This window comes from Vigna unguiculata, chromosome 9 (genome assembly GCF_037176805.1).
Source record: "Vigna unguiculata cultivar grain cowpea cultivar isolate G323 ecotype 2 chromosome 9, ASM3717680v1, whole genome shotgun sequence".
In the NCBI taxonomy this organism is placed as follows: domain Eukaryota; kingdom Viridiplantae; phylum Streptophyta; class Magnoliopsida; order Fabales; family Fabaceae; genus Vigna; species Vigna unguiculata.
This window is the reverse complement of record NC_140800.1, coordinates 37,010,902-37,024,057: the sequence shown is the minus strand read 5'-3', so window position 1 is coordinate 37,024,057 and position 13,156 is coordinate 37,010,902. Positions and strand designations below refer to the sequence as shown.

At 32.5% G+C, this 13,156-nt stretch overlaps 1 protein-coding gene across 1 annotated transcript; it reads left to right on the top strand.

Annotated features, from left to right (window-relative positions):
• The first annotated feature begins 7,848 nt into the window (after positions 1 to 7,848).
• On the top strand, positions 7,849 to 11,639 carry LOC114164208 (nitrate reductase [NADH] 1). The gene is made up of 4 exons (XM_028048784.2): positions 7,849 to 8,930; positions 9,029 to 9,169; positions 9,453 to 9,685; positions 10,262 to 11,639. The coding sequence occupies exons 1-4, from the start codon at positions 7,967 to 7,969 to the stop codon at positions 11,570 to 11,572; spliced, it is 2,649 nt and encodes an 882-aa protein (XP_027904585.1). The 5' UTR covers positions 7,849 to 7,966; the 3' UTR covers positions 11,573 to 11,639.
• Positions 11,640 to 13,156: the final 1,517 nt, after the last annotated feature.

Genomic DNA, 13,156 nt, shown 5'->3' with positions numbered 1-13,156 from the left:
TCACTTGAAGAAACAAGAGATAAACACGATAAGTTATTATCATTACCTTGGTTTTAGTTTCCGGCAATGGAATCTTTTTGCAGGCTTCATTTCTGAGCTTTCGAGAGTAAGCAAGAAGCAGAACACGACGATCATGGCCAATGCCACGTGGCTTTGTTTTGTTGGTGGGATCTTCTGATACTCTTCTTCTTCCGTCTTCTTCCTTGTACACTGTGATCACCACCCCATTTGCGTTGTTAGGGTTTCTCTTCACACTCCCAATCTCTTCATTCCTCTCTCTTCTTTCGTTTTCCATGAAATGGATTATCAGAACTATGTATCCAAAAACAAATAATCCTATAAATTCAGCTATTTGTTCAAGAGATTCAGTAGTATCTGCTGATTAACTGAAAAAAAATCAGTGCATATTGAAGTTTCTTTATTGCTACCGAATTTGGTTGACTTTTCAGAGCAAAAGATGTGAATGGTAAAGATTTTGTTTTCTGTTAATTCACACTCTAAGAAAGCAATCATGACCAAGGAGTTAAGTCTTACCAAAACTGGATTTTTGAATTGAAAGATGCACAATATGAATTAAGACTATCATTAATGGAGTAGTTCACAAATACTTATGTACCTAATCGGCCCAAAATGGGTCAAGGCCCAAAAAAATTTACTTCCAAACATGAAGTCCAGATCGTGATGGTCCAATCCAAGTTCAGTTAATATGATTACTCATCCATGTATTTCTGTAATTATCTTATTATCATATATTAATTATCTTCTTCTCTTCTTCTCAACATTAAATACTATACATATTTGTATGATTTATATTCTTTATTGATTTAAGTATGAGATAGTCTTTTTCATATGGATCTTCAAGTTATCTCTTTTAAAATACAATTAGGAAAATATAATTGAGGGAAATAAAGTATTTTGTGGAAGAAATAAGTATTAAAAACGCAACAAAAATCTAGGCCCATCCGCAAGTCTGGGTTTCGGATCTATACATCAGAAACCCATTAGAATTTAGAATCCAACAAAGTTTTCTATAAAAATCTACAAGAAAAAAATGGTGCTTTAATTTACACAAGAAGTATGTGTATTAATCAAGTTTTATATATTGTATAGATTTAAATATTTTTAGTTGATTTTTTAAAAAAATGTATATATTGAGTATTTAAAACATCTTTTTGTTTTTATCTAAAGCTTGGGTTTTTTGATTTTGTCATTAATAAAATGAAGTAATATTATTTATTTTTTAGTCTTTAATTCATTAAACAATAAAGAAGATTAGGAAAACAAAAAAACTAATTGATTTGTAAGTTGGAGAAAAAAAAACAGAAGTAACAATTACATCATCCATTAACTGAAAAAATAAAATGGTAGGTATTTAAATAAAAATAAAAAATATTTTGAATACTCAATATAATGATTTCTAATAGAATTTTAAATAAAATATCTAAAATTGTGAAATACTTAAAATTAAACATTTTTTTTCAAAGTCATATTTTTTCTTTTTATTTGAGAAAAAAAAAAACCTTCATTTTATACAATGGTGCTCATTGTAAAAGATCTATTTCCTATTAATCCTTGATGAAATCTGAGTGAAACTTCTAATCTAAAATACTTGCTTAAAACCAACATTAAAAATGCTTTCTTACTCTATTTGATTAGGAAGTATGAAATTAAAAAATAAAATTAAAGTCTGTTGTTGTATATTCTAGTAGCAACATGGCTTCAACTAGGTTAGCTGGTGTCTGTGTGAAACTCTTTCATATATATACTTTCTTCTCAGCTTAAACTTTCTTATAAAATAACATCTTAAAGAAGAATCCACTAGAAGCAACGGAAACAATATTTAATCACCTGAGATATTTTCCATGGGTTTTAAAAATATTTCATCGTTTATTTTAAAATTATCAATTAGTTAAAATAGTCTTATATTGATACATTAATTAATTCGCTTGTACGTGACAATAAAATGATATAATTTATGTGGACTAATTAACTTTCTAGCTTTTAATTAAAATACAAGAGGAAAAAGTAGGAGGAGAGACATTTATTAACAAGAAAACGACAAAGTACAATAATTAGCTTCTTATTATATATGTTGACTAGAAATTCTAAACGATGAATTTAGTACCTTTTTGATTTATATAATCCTCACTTGATTAATTTTTAACTAACCTCTGCGTTTCGTATACCTCACTATAATTTTTATTTTTAACATTTGTGACATTGATATGGATAATCAAATTATTTAATTTTAAAACATTTTTATTTGAATAAGAAAATTCGAATTTATTAAATTTATTTGTTAATAGAGCAGAGAACATAAAAACATCCAAATTTTATAATTTTATAATTTTAATAAGTAATCAAGTTAATTTCGTTTTCTTTTAAAAAACCATTATACAGATTATATATTTATCGCACAATATTTTAATTTTTTAAATAAAAGAAACTACCTTGTAAAAATTTTCTAGGAAATCTTTGTTGGAATATAAATATCACACAAAAGTTAATTTGTTAGACTGAGAAGAAACCATATCTGAATCGCAATCCATTTTCACCAATAGGAGAAAACATATTAATTTGATTTAAATGAATCTGAACCGTGAATACAATTTATTGAAAATGAATTTCCAAATACAAATATTGACAGAGACTGAATATAAGCACTATTTTTCCAGTATTGGATATGATGATATCTATTACTAGTTCACAAAAAGATACAGTTGTGACTTATGATGAGTTAGCAGGAATGGACAAGAAAAATATCCAAGGCCAAACAAAAGAGATGTGGTTTTTGTGGTATCCTCGTACGTTTGGAGTTGTGAAAGAGAGAAAGTGAGTGAAAAAATCCCATGTATTTTCTGAGATGCAAAACTGCGAATCTTTTTGTTGGCACTTTTAGTGTGTGTTTTTTTCAATGAATATTAGTGATATATTATGTCGTCAGGTGAATAAATATAGTTTGAAATTTTGGGGTATTTGAGATGCATGTAAAAATGGGTGACACAGAGACAGAAAGAGACATAAACACAAAGGTGACTCCACACCTTCTCTAAGAGCCAACCCGACCTTCCGCATTACCCCTCTCCCTTTCCAACTCTTCGATTTCCTTTTTTTTTTTTCTTATTTTCTTTTCACATTTCCATCTAAGATGTCACTGCATTTTCTTTTCTATATGTTTTATGGTTCAACACTAAACATTGAGTAAATATAAAATCAATTTATAATATAATTATATATGAATACAAAATTTACCTTACACATCAATTTTGTAAAATTGGATTAAATTTAAAATTTATTTCTTAACATGAAATAAAATTAGTTTATAATATATATATATATATATATATATATATATATATATATATATATATATATATATAAATGCAAATCTTATATTACAAGTTAATTTTGTAGAGTTGAATTAAATTTAAAATTTATTTTTTAACATGATATTAGAATCCTGAATTAGATTGTCCTCACAAAATTTATTATTTGTTAAATTTATTATTCTACAAGCTATCGAATTGTTATCAAATCATCTATTAGTATCTAATTTTATGTTCAGGAAAATGTATATGTCTCAACATAAAAAAAATGTATTAGAAGTCTCATGTTAACTAGATATAAGGTCAATATACATTCTATCCAAAATACTTAGAAATATAATCATAATCATATGTAATATTTAAAAATTTAATTATAAGTTTTTTCATAAAAAATCACATTTATTAAGATCAAATTTGTGTATATAAATGAATGTAAATATATCTTAATCGATTTAATAAAGTTGAGTTATAGATAAATTTCACTACTTTAATACAAGAGTATGTGATAGTTGATATTAAGGTTGAGTTAAATATAAATTTCACTATTTTGATATAAGACATGAAAGTCTATCATAAACGAGATTTAAACCGATACTTACTACCACAACTCAATGTGGTGGGAGAATATTCGTTCTTTGGAAACTTCATTCTTTTCCCTTTGAAAACATAACTTATTTGATTGTGGAAGAACTTTAAATTTACGATTTGTAGCTAACTCGGGTGGAGTTTATATTGTTGATTTGTTTTACTGGGGAGGGTTTATTCAATTTCCGTGTCTGGGTACGAAAAACAGCCCCATGTTTTGTTTGGCTGTTGGGACAGACCATGCGCCACTTCGCACTTCCAAACTTGTCCCTTTCATATTTTTATGCTCCTTATCACTTTTACCGTTGCTTCTTTCCCATTACGCTTCAAATTATAAAAAAATATATACCATCATTCTACTTTTTTAATTTTGTTCTTTATTTTTTTACGTGACTTAATATAAATTATTAATTTTTTAAAAGAAAATAGTACGTTAATTAATAACAAACACTAAATTATATAAATTATATGTTTCAACGCTCTTCAATCATGGGAATCTTGGAGACACTTGACCCATTTCCGTCTTCTTATTTAAACAATAAAATAACCAAAGCTGGTAGATCCACAACTCATTTTAAACCCATTGGCCACAACAATTGTGGCGCCTCAACACAACCTTTTTGCCTCTTCATATTCACTTTAAAAATCTATGCTGCAATATCTTCTCTCATGTGCATCTCTTCTTTAGATTCACCAAAATATCCTTAAACAAACAAAAAGTGCAACACTTGTTTCCTTTTTCAAGTAAGAATCCTAGCACGTGGATTCTTTCTAATCACAGGACTCACACTGAATCTTAACCACCAAAGTAAGAACGGGGATGATATCCTCTGAGAATTCTCTTTCAATTTTTTTAAATTTTGTCAAGAATTCCAATTTTTATACCTACATTTGAAGAAATATATATGAACAAAATTATTAAAGATAATAAACAAATTGAACCTTGTTTTACGACATGAGTTCTCACAATTCGTCTTTTAGGTTTCGGACTCCATGAGTGCGTACTCTCAAACTTCACTCACCTTTCATATTTGTCTGATAAAATTATAATCATATCATTAATATTATTGGTTGTTAAATATTTTATATTTGTAATTTTTAGGATTATTATTCGATTTTTGGCTCTGCACTTGTACGTTTATCAAACTATTTTCCAGTTTATAACGTTTAAAACAATAGTGATATTGTTATCCATTTATTATATTATATTATAACGTTAACGTTGAAGAAAAATTTGGAACAGAAGATCATCATCAGCACGCTACCTTTTTCTTAGGCTTGTGCGATTGTTCTGTTTTCATATTCTCTTTTGTTGCCCGTGACTCTAAATTTGTTTGTGGTGTGAAAAAAAGTGTATTTGGTGTTTTTGATAATAAAGAAGAGAGATCGAAAGTATGAATAGTACATACTCTTCTATTACTCTATATAATAAAAAAAATTCAAACGGTATTCATGAGTTGATGAAACTTTCTTTCTACACGATTGATTAAACCTATAATGAGAATCGTCATATGTTGCTCAAAAACATCAGGATAATGGAACATGTTTTTCCCGAGGACGACACATTTCACTGTTCAACCCATGGTATTGTAAACTACATAGACCTATTATATTCATTCATTATCAATATTAACGTTTTGTTTGGATTAAAGAGTGATTTGAATTGATTTGTAGGTGAATATGAGGTTGGTTGGATTAATGAAAAGATAATATAATTTAAGTGGACGTGAGGGAAAAATTTGTGTATAATAATGTGATTGATAATGTTTATTTACAATTTTACTCTTCATGATAAATGTAATGTAAATTATAGAAATTCTGATTATTTAATTTTTTAATGTATTATTTTGAAAAAATAATTAAAATATTAATATGAATAATTTAAATTATTATAATAATAAAAAATATAATGGTCTAATAAAAAAATTATTATTTATAATATTAAAAACTTTGAAGTTTATAGTTTTTTCCCAGAAAAACCCATTGCCCAAATAATTTTTAGAAATAATTAATTATAATTAAATTATAAATTGAACACATAAATTTAAATAAATAATTTAAGCTAATATTATAAAGAATAATAAATTTATTATTAATAATTTAAAACACACTATAATAATAATTTTGCTATTTATATATATATATATATATATATATATATATATATATATATATATATATATATATTATAACCAAACGATAATTCAATATTGAATGTATGTACCCATTTTATTTTGAACTCCTTCAAGTTAGAAAATACCTCCTTAACATCTATCTACATATCTTATCTTTATACATATGTCAGTTTCGTCACTTTTCAGAAAATATAATAGCTGTAAATTTTATCGCCTTAGACTGAATTTGTTATCAATAATAAATTCAAGTTAATAATAATAGTCAATTTTTTCAACTCACAAAAATTAAATTGTTATTTTGATATTTATAATATGACATTAATTGTAATAAAAATATTAATTTATTATTAATAATTTAAGGTGTTAAATGAAAATTATTTAAGCGCATCATTATCAATACCTAGCAAAATTTCAACTAAATATATAATAATGATTGATTGAGTAGTTTTTAATTAAATATAATAATACAAATTCTGAAAAATACATAATTTACCTTAACAAATTATATTAATATTTTAAAAACTACTTTGTATTTTTGAAGACATTTCTTAAGAAAAAAATGACGTGATTTTTAGTTATAAAAAATTCACTCGCCTATAATTATCTACGACGTTCAAAATTAGGTTTTCCAGTAGTTTAATTCAGAACTGCTAGAATATACAGGCTAACTTATGCAAATAAACTGGCTGGTTTTGGAAAAAAATGGTTTATTTATGAAAAAACTTTACAAACTTGCTATAAATTAATCCTTTTCTTTGATTTTTAGTGTACTATACTTTTTTGAATAATAGTAGTCTTTATCACAGCATTTGTCTTTATTGATAGAGAATAAATATTTAAAAGACATTTTTCAGTGCTTATCAAAATAATGTTAACTTATTTATTCTTTAAATATTAGTTTTTTTGGCACGTATTTTATGCAGTTTCTTGCTTTTTATTTACCGTTACTTTCAGTTTTTCCTCTATTTTCCCTTCCTATCTTTATTTTAATCAGTAGATTTCCTTTTTATGCACACTTTTTTCGCTGAGCATGTGTCGTTGCTCTATGTAAGATAACCAGTTTACCTTTTTATTACAAAGATCATCAACCTAATTAGAATATAATATTACAAATATATGTTATTTGTCAAACACAGTATAACCATTAATATCTATAATAATTATATTAAAATTAATATTGAACAAAATATTTAAAAGTGTAAAACTTTAGCTTTTATAATAATAAGAATATAGAGAAAAAAATAGAGTCTACTAAATTGTTATATTCTCAATTCTTTAATGCTGGAAACTTCTAACATTACTTACATAAATCAATAGAACAATGGGTTTACTTAATTTTGTTGAATGTTTACCGTATTAAATTGACATTCAATGTTAACATGATATTTAGTGAAACTATAAAAGTCAAAAGTTGTAAAAAAATGTGATATTTTTATCATAAAGAAGGTGATTAATTTTTCTTAATAAATGTGGATTAAAGGAGACTAATATGTAATAAGTTGGTTGATTTATGTAAGAAAAAGAAGCCATATGATAATGAATAATGGTTGACTAACACAGTGTAAGATTGATTTTCAGGGATGAATGAAGAAAATGTGAAAAAAGAGGCTTTTTATTTATAATACTTGAATAAATAATTTTTTAATAGACAATTGGTGGATTATAGATGTTTGGTTTGAGTGGGACATAGTATATGGTACACAGAAAAGTCCCACTCTTTTGCCTCAGCGTTGGTTACGTAACTTTCCTTTTATACCCCCACCACCCTTCTATATAACTTCCCCGATCCCTGCATCTTCCTTCGTTCAAAAACAATTTGCCATCTTCTAAACCAACCAACTCCATCAAAACATAACCACTTCTTAAACAAAACTCTTCTTTTCTTAATTTCCAAGTGCTCTCAGTCCCTCCACTTCCCCAATGGCGACTTCAGTCGACAACCGTCCGTTCACCGCCCACCGGCACGGCGTCGTTCGCACCTACAAGCCCGCCCCGGAACTCCCGCGTCCCATGAAGTTACCCCTGCCAACACCGCTCTCCGATTCCTCAAGCGACGAAGAAGAAGAAACCACTGCGATGAAGGAACTGATTCTTAAGTCCAGCGTCGAAGTTGAATCCTCTATTTTCGACCCTCGCGACGATGGAACCGCCGACCACTGGGTCAAACGGAACGCCTCCCTGATCCGGTTGACGGGGAAGCATCCCTTAAACTCGGAGCCACCACTCGATCGTCTCATGCACCACGGTTTCATCACCCCGGTTCCCCTCCACTACGTCCGTAACCACGGGCCCGTGGCACGGGCTCGCTGGGAGGACTGGACCGTTGAGGTCACGGGCCTCGTTTCTCGGCCCACGTGCTTCACCATGGAGCAGCTGCTCCACGACTTTCCCAGCCGCGAGTTCCCTGTCACACTTGTCTGCGCTGGGAACAGGCGCCAGGAACAGAACATGGTGAAACAGAGCATCGGTTTCAACTGGGGGCCCGCCGTCGTCTCTACTTCGGTGTGGCGCGGTGTACCGTTGCGGAGCCTGTTGAAGAAGTGCGGGATCTACAGTCGCACGAAGGGAGCGCTTCACGTGTGCTTCGAAGGCGCCGAGGATCTGCCCGCTGACGGTGGGTCCAAGTACGGGACGAGTATCAGGAGGGAGGTTGCACTCGATCCCTCTCGCGACATCATCCTCGCTTACATGCAAAACGGGGAGCTTTTGTCCCCGGATCATGGCTTCCCCGTTAGGATGATAATACCCGGTTTCGTCGGCGGCCGCATGGTGAAATGGTTGAAGCGCATCATTGTCTCTACCCAGGAATCTCAAAGCTATTACCATTACATGGATAACAGGGTACTTCCATCTCACGTTGACGCCGAACTTGCCAATGCAGAAGGTATTTCCCTTTTCTCCATTTCCACTTTCTCTTTTCTTCTTAATTACTGGGTTCATCAATTCTTATCGAAAAGTGCGTATGTGTTTCAAAATCTGTAGCTTGGTGGTACAAGCCAGAGTATTGCATCAACGAGGTCAACATAAACTCCGTCATAACAACGCCCTCTCACGAAGAGATCTTGCCCATCAACTCATGGACGACTCAGTTGCCTTATTTCATCAAAGGCTACGCTTATTCCGGTCAGTTTCATCTCTTGTATTTTTTTCTTCCTTCCCCAGTATTACTATCTGCAGGTTTCTCTCTTTTTTATTTTTTTAGGATTTGGGAAGGTACCTGAAGCTAGTTTTACTAGCAGTTTGAATAATTTATATGAGATTATAAGTTAAAATTTTATCTTTACTTTAATAAAAATCATTATGGAAAGTAATGTTGAGAAAGAAGAGACGGAAAAACAAGTTTTGATGTGATTTGGCTTTGGAAGTGAATTTGGGATAAACCTGAAGATTGTTGTCGTTGATGCAGGAGGTGGGAGAAAGGTGACACGTGTGGAGGTAACGCTGGACGGTGGTGAAACGTGGCGAGTGTGCAGTGTGGAACGTCCCGAGAAGCCGAACAAATATGGGAAGTACTGGTGTTGGTGTTTCTGGTCGTTGGAGGTGGAGGTGTTGGATCTTCTCGCAGCAAAAGAGATTGCGGTGCGAGCTTGGGATGAGGCCCTCAACACCCAGCCTCAGAAACTCATCTGGAATGTTTTGGTAAATACCTCTTTCAATCCTACCTCCATTATTCATTAACTCTACTGTAATTCTGTATAACTTTGTTAGAAAACAACTTCAGTAACACTTAAATAACATTCTAATAAAATAAATGAGATTAAAAGAAAATAGAAAAAAAAATGGAAAACTATGTTTTAACTCGAGCACCACAGTGCTCTTTTGATTCATTGTTTCTTTTATCTGTCACAATATGTTTTTATTTTTTTTTATTTTATCTATTATGATCTTATGACGTCAACCCGCTGAAAATGGGTCAGTTTCTGTTTCTTTCTTCGCCTCTCTCTCTCTCTCGTCCATTATCTGTCGTTTTTCTTTCCCGCGTGCTCATTGACAACGACCTAGCTTTGGTAGGTTCGCATCGCACACAACTTTGGTCCCGTTAAAATAGTGACAGCTGGTAATAGCTGTTTCCGTGACTTAGGCATCTAGGTTTAGTATTAGTAACTTGAAGTAATTAAAAGTTAAAAAACATGAGAAACAATTAGGTTTTTAATGAAATTGATGTTAATAAATAATTTAGAGTGCAATTTACGAAAGAAGGTTTTGAACGTGCAGGGAATGATGAACAATTGCTGGTTCAGAGTGAAGACGAACGTGTGCAGGCCGAAGAAGGGTGAGATTGGTATAGTGTTCGAGCACCCCACCCAACAAGGCAACCAATCTGGCGGATGGATGGCAAGAGAGAGACAGCTGGAGAAATCATCAGAGTCCAACCCATCCCTCAAGAAGAGTGTTTCCTCCCCATTCATGAACACGACCACCAAAACCTTTTCCATCTCCGAAGTAAGAAAACACAACAACCGCGATTCAGCTTGGATCATAGTCCACGGAAATGTCTACGATTGCACCCGCTTTCTCAAAGACCATCCCGGCGGCGAAGATAGCATCCTCATCAACGCCGGCACCGACTGTACAGAGGAGTTCGATGCGATCCACTCCGGCAAAGCCAAGGAAATGCTCGAAGCCTACCGAATCGGCGAGCTCATGACCACCGACTACACCTCCTCTGACTCCTCTTCCCCGAACTCCACCGTGCATGGGAATTCTGAAACCACCCACTTGGCCCCAATCAGGGAGGTGGCTCTCAACCCACGCGAGAAAATCCCATGCAAGCTCCTCTCCAGAACCTCCATCTCCCACGACGTTAGGCTCCTCCGCTTTGCGTTGCCCAGCGAGGACCAGCTCATGGGTTTGCCAGTCGGGAAGCACGTATTCTTGTGTGCCACCGTCGACGAGAAGCTATGCATGCGAGCCTACACTCCCACAAGCAGTGTAGATGAAGTGGGTTTCTTTGACCTCGTCGTCAAGGTTTACTTCAAAGGAGTGCATCCTAAGTTCCCCAACGGTGGGATCATGTCTCAACACTTGGACACTCTCCCCATTGGCTCTTTCCTGGACGTGAAAGGCCCTCTAGGCCACATAGAATACACCGGCAGAGGAAACTTCCTCGTCCAGGGAAAGCCTAGGTTTGCCAAGAGGCTAGCCATGTTGGCTGGTGGAACCGGGATCACACCCATCTACCAAGTGGTTCAAGCCATTCTAAAGGACCCAGAGGACCGCACCGAAATGCATATGGTGTACGCGAATCGAACCGAGGATGATATATTGCTGAGAGATGAGCTTGATGAATGGGCTAAGAAACATGACAGGCTCAAGGTGTGGTACGTGGTGCAAGAAAGCGTAAGAGAAGGGTGGGAATTCAGTGTGGGGTTCATCACCGAGACCATCCTGCGGGAGCATGTTCCACTTGCATCTCCTGATACCTTGGCGTTGACTTGTGGTCCACCACCCATGATTCAGTTCGCGGTGCAACCCAATTTGGAGAAGTTGGGCTACGACATCCACAACGACTTGCTCGTGTTTTAGTATAACAAAATACTAGGCTGTATCTCTTATTATATTCTATATAAATAATTCAACCACCTTCTTTCAAGACTTTTTAATGTTTCCATTTTTAAATAAAAAGTGTACATGTACATGGGACAAACTAGTTCCTCAAATTTCATGTAGAGAAGTGTGTCAATGCTTTTGACTACTTTTTGTATTATAAAATAATATAAAACCAAGTGTCCAACTATCACTTTTCAATTTATTTGCACGCATTGCATTACGTCATTTATATAAGCAGGATTACTAGGCGAGGCTACGAATTTAAAACCTTACAGGGCACTACTCGTACCTATTCTACTGTATATTTATAAATCAAATTTAAAAGATGAAAAATGACATCGACTTTACAATAAAAGAGCGATGCATTTTTTGTTGCTGAATAGTGACGTTAATCATGCAGTCATTACAGAATATTCTTTTATTGATCCAGTTTTTATAATTTTATTATTTGTATCTGCATTTCAAAGAATAACACCAAAAACTATTTGAGATGAACAAATATGTTACTTAAATACGTGTACCAAATGTGTACCCATAAGTACTTTGTACCAAATATATACCAAGGAAAATACTTATATACTAACATGTCACATCGGTTAAATATATTTTTGTGCTAAGCATATCGGCTCACACATGTACTTGTGTACTTCGTCTGATATAACAAACCATAAAAAATAATTCTACTATCGAAGTTCGATAATAAAATGTTAATATCATATCCAAGTCATTACAATCATCTAAAAAAAATTTAAGTCAATAAATATTTTAAAAAAATAAAAACATCTTTTAAACATTATTTAATGAGATTCACATGCTATCATATACAATGTATCTGTACCTCTGTATAATCTGTATTATCTTTACTCTCCTAAGAATATCATTTGTAACCTTTCATATTTTTAATGCCCTTTCATAATAGTATCTGTACCGTGAGCATTACAAAAAGCTAAACTATATCATAAAACACTAACAATATTAAAATCTAAAACTAAGAATTCAACACAAAAGAATTATGTAATCCGTATTTTCTATAAAGTACGCAGGAATAAGATCATTACATCTTGGAACACAACCAAATATTTTCACAAATACATATTTTTTTCATGTTGTTTTCCAAAGGGTAAAAATAAGTGTTTTGAAGTTATACTAGTCACACACATTAAAAATATTTGTTCTAGGATTGAGACATGTGTGTGCTTGTTTATAATTTACATAAAAACTATGAAATAAGTGATCAAGATTATGCAAAAACAAATATCTTGTATATGGAAGTCACCTCACGTATAAACATATCCATCTGAATGTAACCAACAATTATGTATTTTCCACACAAACATTTGCCCTGAGATATTTGTCTGGAGAGACTGAGAGGAGAAGAAGAAATCTTGAGAGTGGGACCTGCATACATGTAATGAACAGATTCATTATCTTTTACCTCGATAACACTGTAAAAGAAGTAGATAATATGGGAAACAAAGGAATCTACTTTGTGATGTGAAAGATAGAATGTGGTTTTTGAGTTAACAGTGTGCAGATTTGTTTAGGCAAATGGAACATTAA